Source organism: Rutilus rutilus, assembly GCF_951802725.1.
Source record: "Rutilus rutilus genome assembly, chromosome: 2".
NCBI classification, from domain to species: domain Eukaryota; kingdom Metazoa; phylum Chordata; class Actinopteri; order Cypriniformes; family Leuciscidae; genus Rutilus; species Rutilus rutilus.
In genome coordinates, this window is record NC_140210.1 from 30,673,231 (window position 1) to 30,697,882 (window position 24,652).

The 24,652-nt window shown below is 36.8% G+C and overlaps 2 protein-coding genes across 2 annotated transcripts; one reads left to right on the forward strand and one right to left on the reverse strand.

Annotated features, from left to right (window-relative positions):
- Window positions 1–1,520: 1,520 nt before the first annotated feature.
- Window positions 1,521–20,801, forward strand: LOC311281418 (OX-2 membrane glycoprotein). Its single transcript, XM_084394333.1, has 8 exons — window positions 1,521–1,658; window positions 2,847–2,909; window positions 3,177–3,252; window positions 5,719–6,048; window positions 7,065–7,394; window positions 16,096–16,377; window positions 16,712–16,817; window positions 19,559–20,801. The coding sequence occupies exons 3-7, from the start codon at window positions 3,183–3,185 to the stop codon at window positions 16,798–16,800; spliced, it is 1,101 nt and encodes a 366-aa protein (XP_084250459.1). The 5' UTR covers window positions 1,521–1,658; window positions 2,847–2,909; window positions 3,177–3,182; the 3' UTR covers window positions 16,801–16,817; window positions 19,559–20,801.
- Window positions 20,802–20,890: 89 nt separating this feature from the next.
- Window positions 20,891–24,652, reverse strand: LOC311281423 (uncharacterized protein; the record flags this gene model as incomplete). The annotated part of the gene is made up of 6 exons (XM_084394352.1): window positions 20,891–21,027; window positions 21,114–21,154; window positions 21,241–21,366; window positions 21,487–21,624; window positions 22,015–22,344; window positions 24,568–24,652. The coding sequence occupies 6 exons, from the start codon at window positions 24,650–24,652 to the stop codon at window positions 20,938–20,940; spliced, it is 810 nt and encodes a 269-aa protein (XP_084250478.1). The 3' UTR covers window positions 20,891–20,937.

Consider the following 24,652-nt stretch of genomic DNA (forward strand, 5'->3'; position numbering starts at 1 on the left):
ACATAGCTGTGGACTTCAGGACAGGTGGACAGGTTCTCGAAGGCGGCCCATTTTATTCCCCTCCCCAAATTGCCTTCAGCGAGGGAGACAGCGACTGTTGTCTAAGATCATGTTTTCCGCATTCATGAATGTGGTCTCTGACAGGGGTCCCCAATTTGTGTCTAAATTTTGGACAGAGTTCTGTCGACAGCTTTGGGCGACTGCGAGTCTATCCTCCGGGTATCACCGGCAGACTAACGGTCAGGCCGAACATGCTAACCAAGATCTTGAGAGGGTCTTGCACTGTGTGGCATCTGCGGAACCGTCATCTGTTTAGTTCCAAATTAACCAGGTTCGAGTACGTGCATAACTCCCTCCTGGTCTCGTCTATGGGTTTGTCTCCCCTCCAGTGCTGTTTAGTCCACCAGCCAACGTTATTCCTCTCCCAAGAATCTGACGTCGTTGTTCCATTCGCGCATGCATTTATTCAGAGACGCCTCTGTATGTGGAGGATCGCCAGAAGTCCTCACTTGGACTGGCGACAGGAACAAGGCGTCAGCAGACCGTCACCATACTAAGCCCCCACTTTACGTGTTGTCAGAAGGTCTGGTTATCTCCCAGGACATCCCTCTCAAACTTCCCTCACGTAAACGTTGTTCTCGCTCTCTCACTGTTCCTCTGTCTCATCTCAGTCTCCTCAGCCAGTGTGTCTGTTGTTGGCTGTATGGTAAGCTCTGGAGTTCCCACACTCTTCGTTATGTGTTCACGTGTTCACGAGGTTGTTATGCCCTAAGTGTGCAAATAAACTCTGTTCTCACTAACTTTCTGCTTTTGAGTCCTCTGATCACTCCATTTTTCGGTAACACTTTAATAATAAGGCCCATTAGTTAACATTGGCTAATGCATTAACCAACATCAACAATAAGCAATACATGTTGCAATATTTATTAATCTTTGTAAGTTCATGTCTGCTCAGGTCCATTAAATAATATTAACAGATACAACTTTTGATTTTAATAATGTATTAGTAAACGTTGAGATTAACATTAGCTAAGATTAATAAATGCCTTAGAAGTTTTTTTTTGTCGTAATTAGTTCTTGCATAATGTTGACAAATGGAACTTTATTGTGAAGTGTTACCATTTCTTTTCTCCCTTATTTGTTGTATATTCTTTAATAAAGTGTTACTGTATTTTGATATGTAAGTGATTATTGTCATGTTTATTGAAAATAATTATTATAAAAAAAAAAAAATCAGAAACTCGATTTGGCATTAGTTGGCTTTTCCAAATTTAAACATGCTTAATTTTGTCAAAAGATGTAATAACTAACTAGATCTCAATCCTTCGTTTAAGCATGGCAAACTTTATTTTTAACGTCCTTTTGAGTGCCTGAACCTGACAAATGTATACCGGTATTGGCATTTTTCCAAAACTGAGATGTTTTTGTACAGATGGCTCACACCACTAGATGTCGCTGTTAACTCGGTAATTAGTAATTGCACGCTTCCATCCACTGAACGTCACTGGGCCTTTCTAAACACTGATTGCTATGCTTCCCACGATTGGATGGCCAAACTTCCTCACTTCCACTTCCATTCGTATCCCGAATCACTGTATGCCAGAATAACTCCGAGGCAAGATTTACCAACACGAAAGAACGCGGCCATGCTTTGCAAGGTGAGTCGCATATTTTAAACATTGTACTGTATTAAAAATAGATTTATATCGTTTATTAGTTTTAGTTAATACAACTGTTTGCAATCATTGAATTTTCTTTTTAAGTCACAGGATTAATAATCAAAATGTGACTAGCCTACTTGTAGACCCATGCATAAATTCTATGTTGTTTCAGGTCTACTTATGTAGTCTGCTCGTTCTTCCTCTAAATTACTCTAGTTAAGGAACTTTTAATGATATTTTCTATTATAGTGAAAGAGCCAGAAAGCATTATAGTCTTGAGTAATATTTTGTATATCACAGACTTTCATTCAAATCATTATGCCTGATATAAACTATAGATCGATCCAACTACAGATCTATTTAATTTATCTATATAATGTTTGTTAAAAGATGGTTAATGGATGGTATTATAAATGTTTACAATTTAAAGCAAAAATAAAATAAAGCTAAACTAGTTCCTTTTTTTCGAATGGGTTTCTAACAACAAAAAAAGAAAGAAAAAAAAAGACAGCAATATATATATATATATATATATATATATATATATATATATATATATATATATACACACACACACAGTATATATAAAAAAATGGCTCAACCGATCTTTCATTTGAGGTCAGCAGGGGCGTGTGGCTGCCTGGAAGTATTTGCCTGTGGCCCAGAAATCATCTGCCAGCACCACTCTTTATGCCTGTTTACTGGCAGTGTTTAGCCACAAGTGATTTTAATCATATAGTTTGTGTAAAAAGCAAGAGATACTATTTCCTCAAGTTAATGTTAGTCTAGACAACAAAGTGTGAGTTTGTTACCCAAACTGTTGTTAAAGCGCCAGAAAGGTAATAAACCTTGACAGGATGCAGATGGTTAGAGATTTTCCTTTTCATGCCATAAATAAACCTGGCAAACGGTAATCAAATTTCAAAATAATCCAAAAATGCTGAATTGCACTGCGGCCCCTGAGAGTGCCATAAATAGTGCACTGAAGCCTCAAATTCCAAAACAGACCAGACTTCTAGGACAAATATTTTCCTTAAAGTCCGATTTAAACTTGAGCTATATGCTAGATGACTTCCCTTACCAAATAGAAATATATTTGTTCACCAGAACCAGAACTTCTTATTTGTTTGACATCAGAAATTATCTTATTATTATTATTTTTTCATCTTTAATTTCTCTATAAAGCAATGGCTGTTGAGGAGCTGAACTGCTGATGTGTGGATTTCTGCTCTTTACAAACCTGTGGCTGTAAGTATGCCATTTATTTTTTTAGATGTGAAATTTCTTCATTAATTTTTCAGAATGTAGCAATACTCATTAAGGCGGTACTGGCTTGATTATTTGTTGTAATTAACTATGCCGTTGTGAAATTTGTTTATGTAGAGTCTGCTTTAATACACATGGCTAATACAGACAGTATTCCGGAAATCTGTTTGGTTAAACACTCTTTGTCTTACTTAAATATATGTTTGGCCCATTACTTCATTGACCACAGTTAAACTGATCTTCCTGCAGGTCAAGATGAGTGGATCTATGTCTGCAATATCCCTGCAAGTCTGGGTGACACTGATGTTGCTCTCTCGACTTCAAGGTGCCTATCCAATCTCCTTTCTGAACATTAGAATATCTGAGCTCTGTCCATGATAAAGAACAGGAAAATCTTTTAACATCTACAGTACTCAACATTTGAAGTGGATCAAAAAAGTTCATCAAAGTTGTCCTAAAACAAGAACGGGTATTGTTCAAAATTCATGTATAACTTTGATGAAAGGTTTTGATCCACTGCTGTAGTTTAAAACGTGGGTTCTTAGAAATGCTGGTTTTATATGGGTTAGATAAAATTGTATGCCATTTTTAAAGAAAATAAATTTAGTGACTTTATATCATGTTGTGTAAACATTAAATAAAAAGTAATAACATGTTTGTTTACCTTACGTCTTCTTTACATGTGAGTGTACACATCCTAATCATTATTTTTACAATTTTGGAGAGTTTCGCCACTTGACATTTTACAACCTTGACACAAAGTCATGAGGGTCTGCAGGTGTCCTTCATGACATAAATGTACTTTTTAATGTTTTTATTTTATAAAAAAATTTTTTTCTGCATGTTGATTGCACCACTTGGCAGACAATTAATATATATGTGTATATGTGTATATATATATATATATATATACAGTGGGTATGGAAAGTATTCAGACCCCCTTACATTTTTCACTCTTTGTTATATTGCAGCCATTTGCTAAAATCATTTAAGTTCATTTTTTTTCCTCATTATTGTACACACAGCACCCCGCATTGACAGAAAAACACAGAATTGTTGACATTTTTGCACATTTATTAAAAAAGAAAAACTGAAATATCACATGGTCCTAAGTATTCAGACCCTTTGCTGTGACACTCATATATTTAACTCAGGTGCTGTTCATTTCTTCTGATCATCCTTGAGATGGTTCTACACCTTCATTTGAGTCCAGCTGTGTTTGATTATACTGATTGGACTTGATTAGGAAAGCCACACACCTGTCTATATAAGACCTTACAGCTCACAGTGCATGTCAGAGCAAATGAGAATCATGAGGTCAAAGGAACTGCCTGAAGAGCTCAGAGACAGAATTGTGGCAAGGCACAGATCTGGCCAAGGTTACAAAAAAAATTCTGCTGCACTTAAGGTTCTCCTAAGAGCACAGTGGCCTCCATAATCCTTAAATGGAAGACGTTTGGGACGACCAGAACCCTTCCTAGAGCTGGCCGTCCGGCCAAACTGAGCTATCGGGGGAGAAGAGCCTTGGTGAGAGAGGTAAAGAAGAACCCAAAGATCACTGTGGCTGAGCTCCAGAGATGCAGTCGGGAGATGGGAGAAAGTTGTAGTAAGTCAACCGTCACTGCAGCCATCCACCAGTCGGGGCTTTATGGCAGAGTGGCCCGACGGAAGCCTCTCCTCAGTGCAAGACACATGAAAGCACACCTGAAGGACTCCAAGATGGTGATAAATAAGATTCTCTGGTCTGATGAGACCAAGATAGAACTTTTTGGCTTTAATTCTAAGCGGTATGTGTGGAGAAAACCAGGCACTGCTCATCACCTGTCCAATACAGTCTCAACAGTGAAGCATGGTGGTGGCAGCATCATGCTGTGGGGGTGTTTTTCATCTGCAGGGACAGGACGACTGGTTGCAATCGAGGGAAAGATGAATGCGGCCAAGTACAGGGATATCCTGGACGAAAACCTTCTCCAGAGTGCTCTGGACCTCAGACTGGGCCGAAGGTTCACCTTCCAACAAGACAATGACCCTAAGCACACAGCTAAAATAACGAAGGAGTGGCTTCACAACAACTCCGTGACTGTTCTTGAATGGCCCAGCCAGAGCCCTGACTTAAAGCCAATTGAGCATCTCTGGAGAGAACTGAAAATGGCTGTCCACCAACGTTTACCATCCAACCTGACAGAACTGGAGAGGATCTGCAAGGAGGAATGGCAGAGGATACCCAAATCCAGGTGTGAAAACCTTGTTGCATCTTTCCCAAAAAGACTCATGGCTGTATTAGATCAAAAGGGTGATTCTACTAAATACTGAGCAAAGGGTCTGAATACTTAGGACCATGTGATATTTCAGTTTTTCTTTTTTAATAAATGTGCAAAAATGTCAACAATTCTGTGTTTTTCTGTCAATATGGGGTGCTGTGTGTACAATAATGAGGAAAAAAAAATGAACTTAAATGATTTTAGCAAATGGCTGCAATATAACAAAGAGTGAACAATTTAAGGGGGTCTGAATACTTTCCGTACCCACTGTATATATATATATATATTTATTTATTTTTATTTTTTATAATGTAATTCTTTTAATAGGTATTTTTCTTCATTGTGATATTAGGACAATTATATCACCTTGACTTTTATAAATTACACCCCCTTAAAATAACAAAATATTCAAAATTCAAAATGTAAAAAATTGCTCATTAAAGAAGAGGTAGATGCATTTATTAGATAGCATATTATTACTTAATTATTTAAACATCTTAAATGATATCAGTTTTGTCGATATGTCCTAGGTAAGGTGCTTGCACCATCTCATCTGCAGGCGATGACTGGGCTTCCCTTCATGCTGACCTGCAATATTACAATGGAGACAGGGGAGGCTTTAAAACAAGTACTGTGGTTGGACGTGACAAATAAAACTATACTTTACTACGAGCCTGATAAGTATGACCACACCACCAAAGATGGAGTCAAGCTTTCACAGCATACAGCAGGTCAACAAGCTCACGCCAGTGCCATCACCATTGGAAGAGCCGGGCCAGCCAACGAGGGCTGCTACCAGTGCCTTTTTGATGTGTACCCAACAGGGCAGCAGAGAGGAAGGACATGTCTTTCACTTATGGGTGAGGTTTGGTAATCTCTTTCAAACTTTTTTTTTTTTTTTAAATATCAACAATGTATATTAGTATAATGGCAAATATATTTCGATTAGTATATGAGTATATAATTTAAAAATATGAATTTAAAAGGAAATATCACTCATCAAAGTGTCATCGAACAGAGGAAATGCTATTTTCTAGACCTGCACTAAGATGGTTTCATAATGAATAATTGTTATTGGTTGTTATCACATTGCGCTCGCAAGACATTGAAGAATTGTTATAAATAATGCCCAAGCAGGAAGTGGTGAGAACCACTTTTCTGCCTGGCCTTCTTTACTGACAAAAAACTATCATGAAAACCACAAGAGTCTTGATCAGATAAAAGCTGCCATAGGGTTTGAAATTTGTTACATTGTATCAGCCTGAGTGTGGTTTAAAATGAAAGCAATGAGCGTATGCTAACTGTCACACATGGCTGTAGTAAAATAGCACAGATGAGTAGCTCAAAAGGAAACAGTCTTTTAATATAATCCACAGATGAACACAGGAGAAGCTCAGGGGAAAACACAAGCACATTACATAGACACCATGGAACACATCACTAAGAAAACTGAGGGGTTAAATACTCACAGAGATCTATAACGTAACACACAAGACCTGAGTAACTCAATTAATGACTATAGAAAGGCAAGGAGAAACGGCAAACAATGAGGACTGAACCAAAACTCATAAGTTAACTAGACAGGTGCATAATCCTGACACTACTGTCATGCATAGTACAAGTATTCACTGCAACATGGTCTTATAGAAATAGTTCACCCAAAAATGAAAATTCTGTCATCAGAATGTTTTGAAAAAAATAATCTCAAATAATAAATAATAAAAAAATATCAACATCTCTTTTGTGTCATACAGCTTTGAAATGACATTGAGTAAATTATGACTGATTTTTCATTTTTGGTTGAACATATCTACCTAAAGACCATGTAAAGTCTCTTCACTTTATTATTTTAAAAAAAAAAATTTATTCCTTCCAGCAACTGTGGAACTGATGGAAAATAAAACAGTTGTGAGTGGAAAGCCGGTTTCTCTTTTGTGCAAGTACATTCTCAGTAAGCGAGTCCAGCAGGTTTTATGGAAAAAAACAGCTGAGCAAGGGGACACCGCCACTGTTGCTTCTTATGTCAAGAATGACAGACCCATCGTTGAGACCCCTTTCAAGGATCGGGTAACTCTAAATCCCTCACTTGGGCAATCCAAGCTCTCCATACACCAGGCTCAGACAGAGGATGAGGGCTGTTACACCTGCGAGTTCCACACGTATCCAGATGGCATTAAGAGTGCAACAGCTTGCTTGTCTGTTTATGGTAAGTGCAAATGGCAGTAATAACATAGCTTATAGACACATTTATTTGGGTACCACTTTATGCTAAGTGTCTTTAAAGGTACAATATGCAAGAATTTTGCATTAAAATATCCCATAATCTCAAGGCCAGTGTTATATATTTTGTTACGTTGATTACTTACAATATCCCAAATGTTTCCAACTATTTTTAAATCGTGAGAAAATTGCGATTTTAACCAAGGAAACGGGGCGTTAGAGCAGGGGGGAGCTGGGAGTCGCCAGTCAATTGCGTCATATCCGCGTTACCCTCGGTTTCCGCTCATACTGCGTGGAGTCCTTGACAAATGCGGAAGTTGTAGTTGTAGCGTCTATCAAGCAACAGACGTTAGCTTGTTTCGTGCAGTCGTCATGGAACACAATTATTCTTTACCGATTGCAGCTGGTTCTGTCGACAAAGTATGCTTAATTTTATATTTTCCAAATGTAGCATTCTGTAATAGTTATGTTTATGTAAGGGAAGTATTATTGCTTTAGATTTGTGTTTAGTTTATTGACATTGTTTATCACGTCTGGTGTTTATGGCCATGTAAATACATATAGCATGTGTTATACATAAATATTAATCAGTATTTTGGCAAATGATGTGGGTATGTTCGAATGTACTTTTACAACAATTGTTTAGAACACGTAAAACTGCGCCGCGTTATCACAACAATGAATTCGACATACAGTAACATCTATGATAACCAATGTAGTATTAAACCTTACTTTTCTTGCGGTTAATTCATTTTAATGAAATAAAAGTGTGATGAGGTTCAAGAGTCAGGAAGGAAGAAGACAGGGGTCGGCGTGACTGGGACTCGTACTTTATTAAAATAAAGCAAAACAAACAAAAGTCGTGCACAACGCGCATTCACCGTGGCAACCGCGACAGCACAAAACAGTTCAAAAATGAGAGCTCGGATCCACCGGTTTTCTTTCTCTGCGTCCAATTCTCTCTTCAGTCTCTCTCTCGTTCCAGCGCGCGGCTTAAAAGCGATCTCTCCACTCGGATCACAGCAATAAGTCACAGGTGTTCGTCATTTGCACTTGACCTACTTGCTCGTCTCTTCTCTCTCCCATTACAGACCGCGCTGAACCACGCCCTCCTCGCCACAAAAAGCATGTCATTATAAAAAAAGAACTTAGCCTCATCCATGAACATGATTTTTCGATTCCCGTCTGACTGATTTACATCCATGGTTAAAACGACAGTTCCCATCATTCCACGCTCCTTCACATCGTCATCAAGCTACGCCGTTGTTGTTGTTTGGAATGTAGCGCCCTCTAGAGGCCAAAAATTCTTGCATATTGTAGCTTTAACTACTGTGTACCAACATTTAAATGAATAATTTCATAAAATGCACTCATTGTGTACATACATGTTTTACATTGTACTTATATTTGACAAATACCTTCATATAATTACATCTGTAATTATTTTCTGAAGTTACATCTATAATTATATTGTTGACCCTTCCCTTACACCAGGGTTTCTCAAACTCGGTCCTGGAGGGCCACTGTCCTGCACAGTTTAGCTCCAACCCTGATCAAACACACCTAGCTGTGAGTTTCTAGTGATCCTGAAGACATTGATTAGCTTGCTCAGGTGTGTTTGATCAGGGTTGGAGCTAAACTGTGCAGGACAGTGGCCCTCCAGGACCGAGTTAGAGAAACCCTGCCTTACACCTTTACTCACCCATACCACAAAACCTGTCCCTAACCTTACCCCTATCCCACCTCAATATCAGCAAAAAAACATGAACACAATAAAATAAATAAATAATAAACTTTTTTTTTTAATGGAAACACATACTAGTTAAAGACACCAAATATAATGTGGGACCTTTATTTGCTTTAAAATAAAGGAAATGTATTTGTGTAGTCTCTAAAATGTTTGGAATAAATCAGGAATGCTCAAACACACCTGTCTGGAATTTTTAATGAACCCAAGTCCTTGATTACAAGATTCAGGTGTGATTTATTAGGGCTGAATCTAAACTGGCAGTTAGATCTCCAGCAACGGGATTGAGCACCTCTGAAACAAATTCATGTATTTCTGTATAAGGATCAATGCCATTTTTTCTCATGATCTATTAATTAGTTCAAATAAAAAGCACACTAAAAATGTGATTCATAAAATAGATTGCATACCGCTTCTATAATAAATGTTTTAAAATTCTGAATCAGTATAAATTTTGATATGTTATCCACAAGGATGTTTCTAAATAACAGTGCCACAGAATTAAGCTGTTACAGCTATTAAAGGCTCATACTATTCACATTTCACTAAATCACACGTGTGGGTTTGGAACATTTTCACACGTATGCACAATATGTGAACACGTGTGCAAATGGAAAATCAATGTGCTTTTTTTCCGTAAGGGTTGTTTGGGTATTTCACAGCCCCTTTTGTCTGTCTTCCGGGTCATACAAAGTTTTTTTAAGTGTACCTCTGAGTGGGTGTATGTGTAAGAAGTGGAGAGAAGTGCAAGTGAGGAAGGAAGATAATGTGTTTGTGTGCGTGTCGTTAACATTTTGCCTACATTGTTGTGACCAAATGTTCCTAAAAAGGTAAAACCCGAAATCAACTAATAAAGAAACATACTAAATATAAAAGACAAATTAAAAACGAACAATAGAAGTCAATGACAAGCCGAGAAAACAGTTATTAAGTAAGAAGTGTTATAAAAACATACCAACCTGAGAAAGTTTTAACACTGTCTTGGTCGCTCTTTTCCATGCCATCGCTATGTATAAAGACTGAAGACTTCAAGCTTCAAAAAGGATGCAAAAGAGCCATAAAAGTATTATAAATGTAGTTCATGCTTCTCAAGGTCTATATTGCAAAGTTAGAAGCCATGGGATAGCTTTGTGTGTCAAACATACCAAAATGTATTTTTTTTTTTTTATAACCACTGTGACTGAATCGAGTTGCCAGATCCATCCAATTTGTGAATAAATCATTCAAACCTCTTGGTAAGACTTTAGTTTAGAGTCTAGTTCTCACTATTAACTAGTTGTATCATGGTTGGTGGCTGCAATGTAAGCGCACGATGATGAAGGTACTCAAATAGAACTTTAGTCCAAGAATCAAAACAATAAACAGGAGGGCTTAAAAACACAGGGCAAACAAAGGAGCTGACAAGTTCATTAATGAGGGAATGGTGAACAGGATGAATCAATGAAACTCATGGGAAAAATAGGTTAAAGGAAACCAGGCAAACGGAACCTGAACACAATGAAAACAAAGACAAAACAGAACACAACACTGACATTACTCACCCCTCCTGGAAGGCACGACCTCGCTCCAAAAAAGTGTCCAACCGGGGAGGGAGGGGGGCGTCCTGGAGTTGTGGCAGGTAACCAGGGGAGTGAGGGCAGGCTAGGTAGCCTCCAGGATGGTACTGGTAGTATTAGTCAGGGAAGTTCAGTGAGCCAGGGAGGTGCCGGCAGTTCAGGGAGCCTCCATGGCCTTGACCCGGGAGCTTGGCTTGGCCACTATGGCTGGGGACTCTCTGGAGCGGGCCAATGGGCTGGAGCGTACTCTGGGGCAGGCCAATGGGCTGGAGCAGACTTATGGGCTGAAGCAGACTCTTGAGCTGGCTTATGGGCTGGAGCGGACTCTGGTGCGGGCCAATGGGCTGGAGCAGACTTATGGGCTGAAGCGGACTCTTGAGCTGGCTTATGGGCTGGAGCGGACTCTGGTGCGGGCTCAGGGACCAGAGTTGACACTGGAGCAGACTCAGTGGCTGGAGCCGACACTGGAGCTAACTCAGGGGCTGTAGCTGGCACTGGACTGCTTAGGGGCCGGAGACATTATGGACAGTACAATGCTCTCTTGGCTGTGTGCTGGAATTTCCCTCTCAAGAGCAGGCTCGGCAACTTTACTCACTGTAACGAACTCGAAAATTTCTCTCACCTGAATGGACTCTGAAATTTCTCTCACTGGAACGGACTCGGGAACTTCTCTCACTGAATGGACTCGGGAACTTCGGTTGTAAAAAATCCCTTGTGTGGTCCTTGAGGGTTCTGCCTTGCTGTTTTAAGCAGAGCAATTGTACTGCTGGCAAATCCATATTTGAGTCCTTGTCTTTTTTTTATTTTTGTAAAAAAAAAAAAATTATTACGTTTTTCCAAATATTAACCAAAAACACAGAAACCTTACAAAACCCATTTAAGTGTAAAAAAACATGAAACGTACAGTATACAAAGACTATTTGAGATCATTGAAATTATAAACAGAGCTTGTGATTGCAAATATCATAAAACATATAAAGACAGTATTTGACAAAACATTATGAGACAGGGGACAGATTACAATGGGGGTGGAGGAGGTGCGTGTGTGTGTGTGTGCATGAATAGACATGTCCGTGCGTGTAAGTGTGTGAGTGATGAAAATTTTTGTGTTGAAATGTTGCAATCATCAGGATTGGCATAGTATGAGATGTTGTAGGTCGTAGTACTGTATCCTAGTTATAAAAGGGAGAAGGTATGAAGTTTTGAGTATGTTGGGTTGGGTCAGGCTCATCAGATCTTACCTCTGTGAGTCCTTGTCTTTGGTCCTGTATTCTGTCATGGTTGGTGGCTGTAATGTAAGCGCATGACGATGAAGATACTCAAATAGAATTTTAATCTACGAATCAAAACAATAAACAGGGGAATTACTCAGTTGATACAGGACAAAGAACTAACTGAAGCTGAGGGTTTAAATACACAGGGCAAACAACAGGGCTGACCAGTTAATTAACGGGGGACAGGTGAATAGGATTAATCAATGAAACGCATGGGAAAACTGGGTCAAAGGAAAACAGGCAAACAGAAACTGAACACAATGAAAACAAAGACAAAACACAACATAACCCAGACAAGTTGCTTATAGCATGCATATTACTAGGATATTGGCTGTTTATTAGTACATATAAAGCACATATTAATACCTTATTCTGTATGACCATATTCTACATCCCTTAATCCTACCCAATTCCTACTCAATATCTAAACTTAACAACTACCTTAACTCGCTGTTAGGAGTCTACTGATGCACAAGTCATAGTTAAAGGTGGGGTAAGCGATATTTGAAAAACGCTGTTTGAAGTTGGTCAGGCCGACACAACCAAACACAACAACAAACGTGTAGCCAATCAGCATCAGGGGGCGTATGATGGTGGAGGAGAGAGAACAAGCAAGAGGGTGATTTGAAGAAAGACTGTAGAAGGAGAGATGGCTGAGAGACATTACAAAAGATATAAAAATATCACTGGAAAATGAAGGGTTATGATCAGGAAAGAGCTTAAAGATCCGCGTTAATATCAGAAAAGCTTTCCAGCACTGGAGAGTGCTAAGCGAAAAGGCCTGAAAACTCTGAGGTTGCTTTGAATTCCACTTCATACGTGAGTAACGCATTTTTGAGTGTCATTGTTTGTCTGGAGCTGCTGTGCTGTTGGCAACTAACAACAAACTGTTGTTTGTATTTACTCTTGTGTATGTATGTTAATTTTTTGTGCTTCCTTGTCATTTGTTCATCATCTTCGCTTTATTTTTCGTGAAGCATTATTTTGTTGTGCTTCTGCAACGATAAATAGTCATCCAATTTTGCATTGCGTGTGTAACGGAGGCCATCGAGAGTTGTGCAGGCTGACGACTGTTAGAGAATGCTTTTTAGGCATCCTCGTTAGTGCACCCACCTTGCATGCCAGCGATCGTAGTTTGAGACCAACTCGGAGCAGGGCGGTTAGGATTGGAGTGTGAGCTTTGGAGGCGGAGCAATGAGGTGAGGGATGTGTTTGTTTGGATTGATTTCATATATTAACAATGTCCAGCAACGACTTTGAGAAATAACATACAGCTCCTTTAATAGTTAGTTAATAGTGAGAACTGGACTCTTTTATTGTGACCAACCTCTTTTAATAACATGATTAACTGATAAATCAAAAAAGATACAATTTGGACAAAACTGGTGCATCCAATTCTCATACTATATACTATATAATACTACTTAATAGTATTCGAAAATAGAATTAGTACGCCCCAAATCTAGTATGTTGAAATGAGTCTTCCAAAGATACCCGGATGGTCTACTGTTAGGGGGTAACAGTTTAGGACCCAAGGACCAGATTTTCGAAAAAAGACCCGGAGTCAGAACTATGATAAATTGAAGAAAAGTTTTACTGAAGATAGTTTGCAGTTTCATCAGCAGAAGTTAGCTTCAAGACTCACACAGGAGTTTGTAGGCCGCCCCGCTTACAATTACAAAGATCACAGCAGTTATACCCTTCACCAAGGTCTAAGCTACGTCCTTGCTTCAGGTTGCAGTTTCTGATTGGCTAAGAAATAGATAAACATAGTAATTTCCCACACATATACAGATAGCCGGAAGCATATCTCCATCGATTAGGCAGCTGATAATCGGGCCCTTAAGTTAGGCATGTCGTGACCTTCCAGGTCGCAGATTTGAGTTGCTGGGCGCCAACATGTCCTGAACAACAACAACTCAGTCAATCTCTAATAATTCCAGTGGTTCCTTAGCCTGTAACCAAGAAGACTAACACACACACCGACACACAGCTTTCCTAAGGTTGGATTTGGCCAGGCTCCAACTATAAACAGGAGAGTCGTCTCAAAACATCAAGATAATGTGTTCTTTCTCTCAAGGAGAGGACACTTTAGTCTAACTGGAAAGTAAGGCTTTAACAAAGAAATGGCCCCTTAAACTTTTGGCTTCAATGACCCCTATATGTTTTAACACGTTGACGACCTTTCTCAAACACAAAACAAGTCCCTATTTCATTTCGGGAAGCCGGGATAAATAAGCAAACACTGTTACTGCATTCAGATATCAAATACAGACATTAAAGAATACATGAAAAGAACATTTCAGTAATCACACTGGTAACTTCTATAACAAAGTAAAATCTCCAGAGAAGTCATTCAACTTATTTGATATTTAGAAGGAAAAATATTGATTAATACCTTGATTATAATCACTCATTACATATACATTGAAGCAGCAGTGGATTCCAATCCACCCCCTTCACTACTATTTCCATGGGAAACTATTTCCATTACTCTAACGGCTAATGTTGCCCACAACCCATTGCGCGTTGGACGAGGATTCGATTAGAAATACAAACGAGTAAAAAGTGTTAAAAAAAACTACAGACATGGAGGATGCGCGAGTCCGGCGGTTATGTAGAGAGGTTTAAATAAAGGGGTTTGAGTGATTAATTATCAGTATCTAACCTGACGAAAATGTATTTATTCAATGTTGTCCACATTATATTTCATCTGCAGCAGCATTGTGAACTTTGAGAAAAATTTTCTCCGAAACGGTAGGAAATTAAATTCTACTGAATGGAGGATTTTAACTGTGACAAGATGATTGACGGCAGTTTACGGTGACAAGATGCACATAAATAAGCGACAGAGCTGTCCGTTAAAGATGACGGAGTAGTATGTCCCAAAGCTTGTCTGTACTCTTTTGCTACACACTCAAAAGTATGTACTTTTTTCTTCACAAAAAGAGTACATACTTTTAGGGCGTAGTAGTATAAGTAGGCGAATTGGGATGCAGCCTACCTCTCTCTTGGTGAGCACGCCAAAGAGAGTTAGGGCAGAGGTTGTGAGAATTCATATGGACCACATTTGTGATGCTTTGTATGACACTTTGGGTCAACTGTTACTTTAATTTGATGGATTAGTTCCTTGTTCACTCCAAAAATACTAGATTTCTACAGAGATAACTTTTGCTCAGTAGCGTTTCCTGTTTCAATGCAATATCACAATAAATAACACATTATACATTCTTTATCTCATGCAACTGTTTTACAATGGTGATGCTTGCGGAAAGGGATGTTTCTCTGTTGAAAACATTCTTTTCATTGCAAAGTAAATTCTGCTTCGAAAGAAAGCTCACAATCAGGAGCTGACACTAGTTTAATGCTGGGCTGTGACTGTAGTTTAGGGAATAGTTTGGGATGAGGGCCAGTGCGATTACTGTGTCTCTGTTCCTCTAGAACAGAGCTCCACTGTGTTTGCTTTCTCTCTGTTGATATTCCCCAAACAGTCTGGCTGTTGTCACCAAAAAGCTCTCACAGCCACAAAAATAAAATGGACAGAGCCTCACTTTCCCCTCATCTTGTCATGGTTTGTCTCTTTCTCTTTTATCTGACTTATGTCACAGAGTCCCTCTTTGATGGAGTCTGCCGCAGACATGACCAACGTCTGACGGCTTGTAATCAGCATAACAACACAAGTGCCTTCTTTTGTCTTCTGAATGAAGCTACCACTTACAATACAATACAAATAAAAAAAAGTCAACAAGACCAATACAGTATTTGTACTGGACTTATTTGGCACACTTTGGACTGTTGTAAGGGTTCCCAGCTAAAAAGGATAGATCCCAACCAAAAGTTTACAAGATATCTCTGCAGATTTTAAGTCTTAAAGATTTAAATATAAGCCTAAGATTTAAAAATAATAATAATTAGGACTGTAAATTTAACAAGAATTATTGATGCATGTGGAATCAACAGACAATACCATTTAAAAAAAAAATCTCTGCAAAATACAAATTTTGAAAATGGAGCAAAAACAAGCTTGTACACTTGTAACACACTTGTAAAAAAGATTATAATGTTAATGTCTTACTTAAATATGTAATGAACTTCATGTTATTTTCCTAGTCCTACCCAAACCTGAGGCCAGTTACGTCACCGTATCGCAGGGCATTGTTGAGGCGAACTGCTCAGCCGTGTCACGTCCTGCAGCAGAGATCTCTTGGAATGTGGAGGGACATAATCAAACACTGGGCCCTGCCGTGACATCATTTTACCAGCTAGGGGACGGAACCACAATGGTGGTCAGTTCCATTCAACTGCAGACTGAACTACTGGACGATGAACCTGTGAAGTGTGAAGTTCATCATCTGGGCCTTGGGTCTGCCATCTATTTGTCTCTGAATAAACGTGAGTGAAACTTACTCGACTGTTTAGGGCTATACTATATTACATTCTTCTTATTTTTGTCTGTTTTTTTTTTCTAGACCAGGGGTCACCAAACTCAGTCCTGGAGGGCTGTTGTCCTACAGAGTTTAGCTTCAACCCCAGTTAAACACAATGAACCAGCTAATCAAAATCTCACTATAGGCATACTAGAAACTTTCAAGCAGGTGTGTTGGAGTTGGTTGGAGCTAAACTCTGCAGGACAGCGGCCCTCCAGGACCGTGTTTGGTGACCCCTGTTCTAGACGGTTGGGAATATTAGATTTATTTGTTTAATGTCTTTTTTGTCTTTTTTACAGCTAGGAACGCCCATGTCATTCTCATTTCAGCCAGCTGTGTGGCCCTTGTGCTGCTCATATGTCTGTGCATCTGTCTGAAGAGGTGCTAACTTCACCTGCTGATATGGTCAGTACAGCAACACAAAAATGTCTGTCCACTTTAATATCGTGTTTCACACCAATTTAAAGTCACTATGAAATCAAAATGGAATTTTTTTAATGGAATAATGCAGTATTTATTATAAATGATTTATCCGTGCACATCATTATTTTAGAAAACATTTATGTTCCATCATGTCAATCAAAATAACTTCCCCTCCATCTTCTCTTCTCTGATGACTTGTTTACTGACATGAGAGCGAGACAACCTGTCACCCACATGACGTCACAGCATATAGCAAACCACTACAATCCAATCAATTCTTGATGGACAAAATCAAATCCCATCTTACCATTTGACACGGATATATCTCACAATATAAGGAAAGACATGACTTTCACAACTTGTGTTTCATGCCAACTTTAATGTTTTTAATCCCAGAAAATATAATGTGCTTAGAATGTAAGGGTGAACACATAAGAATATAGAAGATCACATGCAAGAATAAGCACAGGAAGAAGATATCCTGTGGCTTTTGACACGTTTTTTTGACATGGGGTTAAGCAACAACTTCAGAATAAATGTAGCTTTGAATTATTATGATCACAGGAACATTACCAAAAGCTGGTGACTGGTAGAAGTAAAATCAAGATTTACTGTATATTTATTGTTGAGGGCCACTTTGACGGACTGAAGTATTTTGGGCGACCATTTAATGCATGTTCAAAATAGTAAAATGTGTATACAAATATATTCATAATATAATATGTAAATAATTTTTTGCTTTTTATATATATATTGTCTGTCCATCCTATTAAAGTTAAAGGCTGACTATTGTAAACAAAATCCCCCAGAAACCTTTTACAAAGGAGATAATGAAAACAGAAGCTAATGGAGAAATCTATTGTCGGAAATAGAGAGAGTGAGACACCAGAGTGACTCACTAACCTCTCACTCCACACAATCTGTCCCAAGTTTTCCTTCCTGCTTCATTCTCTTCCACTTTCCTCTCTTAGAATCTGCAGGTGACCCGAGAGGGTAGAAAGGAAAAAAAGATCATATTTGTTTTATATTTGAACCACTACAGCTACATTCACACTGGCTCTAGGGATAACAGAAACTCAAGACCAGACATACGTAAAGTCTACATCATTCTGTTCAGATTTTGTTCAGTGAGCTGTCCTTTTAGTACTAATTTCTGCCCATATTGAGTTATAACCAGTTAAGTGGCCCTAAATACTGGTTTATAGTTTGAATCTTATTGCATCAGAAAGTTGCACTAAAATATGTTTTGTTTTCAGATAACATGTATGAGTAAAGTAACAAAGACTATTAGTGAAACCAAAGCCAAGGGTGAAGTATGTTTTACAGAGCCATGTTTATCTACAGAACCACAGGAAGTTTTAGGAGTTACCACTTCCTGTCTTTTGCAAGAAGCCCTCTCAGCCTCATCTCATTCTATGATTGATGTCTTTTGAGTTGCCATCAGAAACAGGAAATAATTGTTTAAAAGCATCATATCATCTCCCTTTTTAGTTACTTAAAGTGCTTCTACAGAGTCAAAGAAATTGAAAATGATTTGTGACAAACAAGAGAGGGGAAGAGAGTGACTGGAGATCATTTTATCCAGTGGGGTTTGATTGAATCATGAAAAGTTGGTGTTAAAGGTGGGTGAAAGTGGATGTCTGAGTAGCTATTTGGCTATTATATTTTGATTAAAGATCATGAATAAAACTCCCCCCCCTTTGGAACAACATGCTCTGATGAATCATTCACAATAAGACTTGTAATGTGATTTAATTTAGATTTAATGGTGACTTTTAAAGCATTTGAATCTCGTTTAAAGCACTCTGATCTAAAAGCTACAATCCATATGGCCCAAAACTACGTGTTGCTGCTCCTGAAACATTAGTGTCATATAATTTGCCTGAAGTTTCCAGAGGAGAATGGGCTCCCCCAGTTGAGCCTGGTTCCTCCCAAAAGTTTCCTCTCTCATCATGTAAACATCGTTGAGCTTTTTCCTTGCCACCTTCGACTTGTTCACTAGGGGGCATTAGGCAATAAATGTTTCTTTGAAACTAAATTTTGCTTCATTTGATCAGTATTGTAAATGTATTGTGTGTAAAACCTCCTAAAGCAGTGTATTTTGCAGAGCTGTTCATCCATTGACTCCTCTGAACAGTGGAAACACTGTGGCTCTGTGGTGTGTTCAAAATGCTGCTCTTCTTGTTTGAGCGGTAAACCTCTGGCTCAATCAGTAGCATCAGTTTGAGCTGGACTATTTGTAATAGTAGAGATTTTACTAGTTTGTACAAAGAGAGGTAGACAGGGAAAGGAAAAGTTAATCAGCACATTTTATAACATCTTTATATAACATAAAAAAACCTAATATACTAGTATAAGTAGGTGTATAAGACCAGAAATGTGTTTGTGTGGTGTAGTGTTCTCAGTTAAAGGAAAAGCCTATTACAAAAGACTAAGCAGATGGAAAGTGAAATTCAACACAATGTTTTTTTTTTGTTTTTTTTTGGATATTATTTTGATAAGAGAAGAAAATATTTTACACCAGTAATATTAAAAAAAAGAAGCTAATTTTCATTTTAGAAGTAGCACCTGGGGAAACTCCTTTGCTTAAACCAAATGAGTGCTTCATGCTCATAAAATCATTATGGTAACAGAAATGAATTAATACAGATTATATTAATTATAACAGAAAGTAATTCTAGGACATTAACACTTGTCAAATTGTTTCTTTTTTTTTTCTTTAGCCTGACTGAAATGAAAAGAAATGCTGCTATGTTCAGATGTTCGTCCTGACCAAACAACTGTGTGGCCTCTTTCTGAATCACAGACGATTCTGAGTCAACGTCTCCTAATATAACTGACATTCAGTCTAATAGTATAAAAACAAACATTTTAATCACAACACCTTCAACACTAAATGCCTTATTTATTGTAGAATGTATATTTTAGTAAAGCATTTGTTTCTTAGCCAAGTTGTACTAAATCATACTCTTACAAGTTATCTAAATCTAAGCTGACTTTCTGAAAGCTGATATTCTGTAACCATAGAAAAGTCAATAAACAGACACAATGTTAGTGTTAGATTTACAGATGTTTTGATGTGTGTAATAAAAATAACAACATTTTATCAGGGGAAACACTCTTTTAGACATGAGCACCCTTTTGGCTTTAGGTGCGAAGTTATTGTCTTGATGTTTGGATTATAGAGATTAATAGTATTACAAATATTTTCCCACTAGAGGAAAGTACTCTCATAGTTTACAACCCGTGTCATTCTGAAATGATTCTGAATATTTCCATTCCCTTTCCCATTTCTATTTAGACCTCCATGTGTTTTGTATAAAGTTCTCTGAAATCTTTGAAATAATAAAGTAAACATGCACTTTGTTAATCAAACTGTGTGTCACTGTCGGTCAGAATATACTGCATTTAAGTTTGCATTGTTAAAGGACAAAAAATAGGTGATTCAGATGTAGAGTTTTCATTCACCCTCTTAACATAAAGGAAATAATAATAAATAAAACCTTACCTGGTCTACAGCAAAGTTCATAATGTTAATAAGTTTTGCAAAATGTAGTGTATTTGCACAAGTTATATTTTTCTTAAAAATTATATGTATCTTAACTCTTATCTCTTTCTGAACACACTGGTCTTGATATACCCATGATATACGTTGTATCTTTGTGGATGGTAGATGTATATCTTAATCATCTAAAAGCATTGTACTGTAGCATCAGAGCCAAGGTGTAGCTGTAGTCCACTTGCTCTTAGTAAATAATGGTCATAGTGCTCCCAGGGATGCATGTTTGTGTTTGTGTATAGGTTAAACAATATTTTCTTAATGGTTTTATATGGAATTTATTAAAGAAAAAGTTTATAACAATCAGTGATTCGCAAATAACAACAATACATCATATCTGAAGAAATTGTGGAGTAATATCTTCCACGGTATGTCATATTACTACTACAAGCAATTGGAACTGCAATCTATGAACTGAATTTCTGAAGTATTTATGGTCAGATCACAAAAAAAAAGTTGTTTCAAAGGCCATATTACATTGCCTGAAGATTCAGAAGCATTCAAAAGAGCATTCTCTTCTTCTGATGCTGCAGATATAGTTTCTTAAACACGATATATGACAGAGGTCAGCAGGTCAGAGTTCAGACAGAGATGAGGAGGAAGAAGCAGGTCCATTTTTTGTGTTTTTATGTACTGTGGAATTGGAAACAGGGCATTTATTAATGTATTATTTAACAGATATGAAGAGTTCCACCGAATAAAATTAAAACATTTGATACCTGATTTTTACTTGCCATGTCTTTTCCTGTCGATTTTCTCCCTAAAAATATATATATATTTTTTTTAATCATATGATCAAAAGAAAAAGTATAATAAAATATTAGTTAAAGCACTCAAACCACTCACCTTGGCATCTAACAACATAACATAATATAACAGCCATAACTATGAATACCAGCCCCACTATTCCAGTGCAGTACATATATGGCCAGAGCCACTGCAGCTCATCATTTGGAGTTGTATTCATATCACCTATAATTGTAGAAAAAAAAGAATTATATTATATATATATATATATATATATATATATATTTTTTTTTTTATTATTATTATTTTTCTAAGAGATAATAACATGTGTTGTAATGGCCATACTTGTGTTGCTTGGAGTGGTTGAAACCATTAGAATAGAAACGAATTGCCAAACAAAAAGTTGATTAATATCATGTGTGGTAATGGTCATGCCCTTACATGTGTTGTTTTGATTGTGTGAAACCTCATCCTCCTTATTTACTGAAAATATTTAAAATACACTTTTATTATATTTACAGTATATTCAACCGAATGGGTTTCACTTTATTTTGATGGTCCCTTTAACCCATTCTGTTGACTATACGTCTACTAGCTCTCATTAGAGTGTTAGTAGAGTATTAGTAGACTGGTAGGGTCAGGGTTCGAATAAGTTGACATGCACTTGCAAAGTTACTTATAGTCAGTAGAATGTCTGTTGGAGGACCATCACAATAAAGAGTTAGCAGATATTAATCAGACAGTCTACTAATACTGTAATGAGAGTTAGTTGACATGTAGTTGTAAAGTTACTTATAGTCAATGGAATGTTTAAAGGGACCATCAAAATAAAGTGTTACCACTGAATGTTTACATTCTAGTAACATCACTCACCTGTTACAGTGACATTAATAGCATGGCTAATAGAGTTGTCACCTTCTTTACATCTGTATAAACCTGCATCCTCCACTGAGATGTTCAGGAAAATCAGGAATGCCATCCCTTCATGCTCTGTCATATTCTTCCACTCAGTTTTTATGTAATCTGAGTGCTTTAAAGCGTTACAGTGATTTCCATAAATTTTGCACCATGAGACGCTTGGGCTCCTGTGACATCCATATTGAGTTATAGTACAGTGTATCTTCAACTCTGTCATAACACGAGCTCTAAACACTGTGTTTCGTGGCACTCTGACAATTTGGACACATTGCAGCTCCTCAGACCCTACAAGAGTAAAGGAAAACAGAAAAAAAAAAAATGCATACTGTAGATGAAGATCAAGCAGAGGAAGAACTTTCGGTAACACTTTATAATAACTTTCATTAATAAATCCGTAATAAGTATTATATAATGCTTAACAGATCATTAGTTATAATATTTACATAGCTAGAAATATAAGATAATGTGCTTCTTAACGTTTACTAATGAACTTATTAGACATTACATGATGATTAACAGATCATTATTTAATGTAAATCGAAATGCTTATAAATGTCATAAAATTTCAATTCATAGGATAATAATTTTGACAGATGGTTTACAATGATTAAAAGCTTTAATTAATAAATCATTAGCAGACATTATATAATGCTTAACGGATCATTAGTTAATATATATTCAAATAGCTGAGATAACTTGTTAATGTTTAAATAAACTTATTAAATATTACATAATGATTAACATAATTATTTAATGTAAATAAATGCTCATTAAACTTCAATTAATATAAAAATAGTTTAATTAGTCATTTTAAGCACTTCACACACTATTCATGTTAAAATATTATTCATTAAGTCATAACCACAGTCTGTAAAGGTCATAAATTTGGTCATACATTTTTCTGACATAAGTACATAGTAGTTAATGATTCCTAAAATAAATATGGGACCAGTCATTCTTATATTGTTACATTTTCTCTTGAACATCCGGATCACTATAACTATACCTATAAAAAAAAGATAACACTTTTTTTGTATTTGTAAATGTAAAAAAGTGCATAGGCTATATGAACTGAAATTTTATGACATTTTGTAGATTGTCAAGAATTGCATGGTTGTATAAATTTAAAGTTTACAGACATTTGTAAACATTATAAATAAATATATATATATATATATATTTTTTTTTTTAACCTTTATTTAACCAGGTTAGTCTCATTGAGATATATATTTAGATATTATATTTTCATTTACATTAAATAATGATCTGTTAATCATTATGTAATGTCTAATAAGTTCATTAGTGAACATTAACAAGCACATTATATCATATTTCTAGCTATGTGAATTTAACGATCTGTTAAACATGATATGTTTGTTAATCATTTATTAATGAAAGTTATTATAAAGTGTTACCATCTGAACTGACATCCTTCACTAAAGAAAACTGTATAAGATAAGGGGAATTTTTACACAATCCTTATAAAATTTCTGTACAATTAAAACATTTCAACTATTAAGAATGTTTACTGGTGTTAGCAGGATAGGAAACCTTTACTGGACACATTTTTAACCTTTTTAACCTCTACAAATGGTGAAACACGCTCTAGTCAAGTCAAGTCACCTTTATTTGTGTAGCGCTTTTTACAATACAGATTGTTTCAAAGCAGCTTTACAATGATAACAGGAAAATAATGCAACAAAGTTTGTGTCAGGTCTAGAAGAAAATAACGTCATAGTGCAGTTTACGTAAGTTCAGTGATGGTTCTACTGATAGTGAAATGTTTAGATTTTTTTGGTTGCACTTTAGTTAAGGGTCCCATTCTCACTTTTAACTACTTGTTATTAGCATACATATTACTAGGATATTGGCTGTCTATTAGTACTTATAAAGCACATATTAATGCCTTATTCTGCATGACCATATTCTACATCCCTTAATCCTACCCAATACCAATACCTAAACTTAACAACTACCTTATTAATAAACCGTAATTAAGAGTTTATTGAGGCTAAAGTCAAAGTTAGTTAGTTAATAGTCAGAACTGGACCTTAAACTAGTGTGATCTTTTTTCCATACAGGTGGATTTAAAACTGATATTTACCACAGACCCTCACCCAACACGTCCATTAGCGTAATGCAGTGCATTAATATCTAAAAGAGGCTTTATTTTGGCTTATTGATTATGTTGGGTATTATTAATTCTTCATATAAATGTTTTATCTAAGAGGGGTTAATTATGTATTTGTGTGCATACAGAGATATCTAAAATATAAACAAAAATGCTGTTATTCAAGTCTTATAACCAAATATTTACCAGCGTGTATACATTATAAATAAAAAGATAATTTTATATAATAATTATATAGGATAATATTGATAGGAAATAGTGTTATTTTTTCCCACTGCAACAAACAGCATTGCACTCATAACATTATATTTAACACATATAATGCCTCCCAAACATCACATTTAACAGTATCAGTCAGAGCAGATCTTAATACTTACGGCTTGTGGTGCCGCTGACACTAAGCGATAGCAGTAGGAGAGAAGCAACAAGGTTGCAGATGATCTGGAAGACACAGTAGCCCAT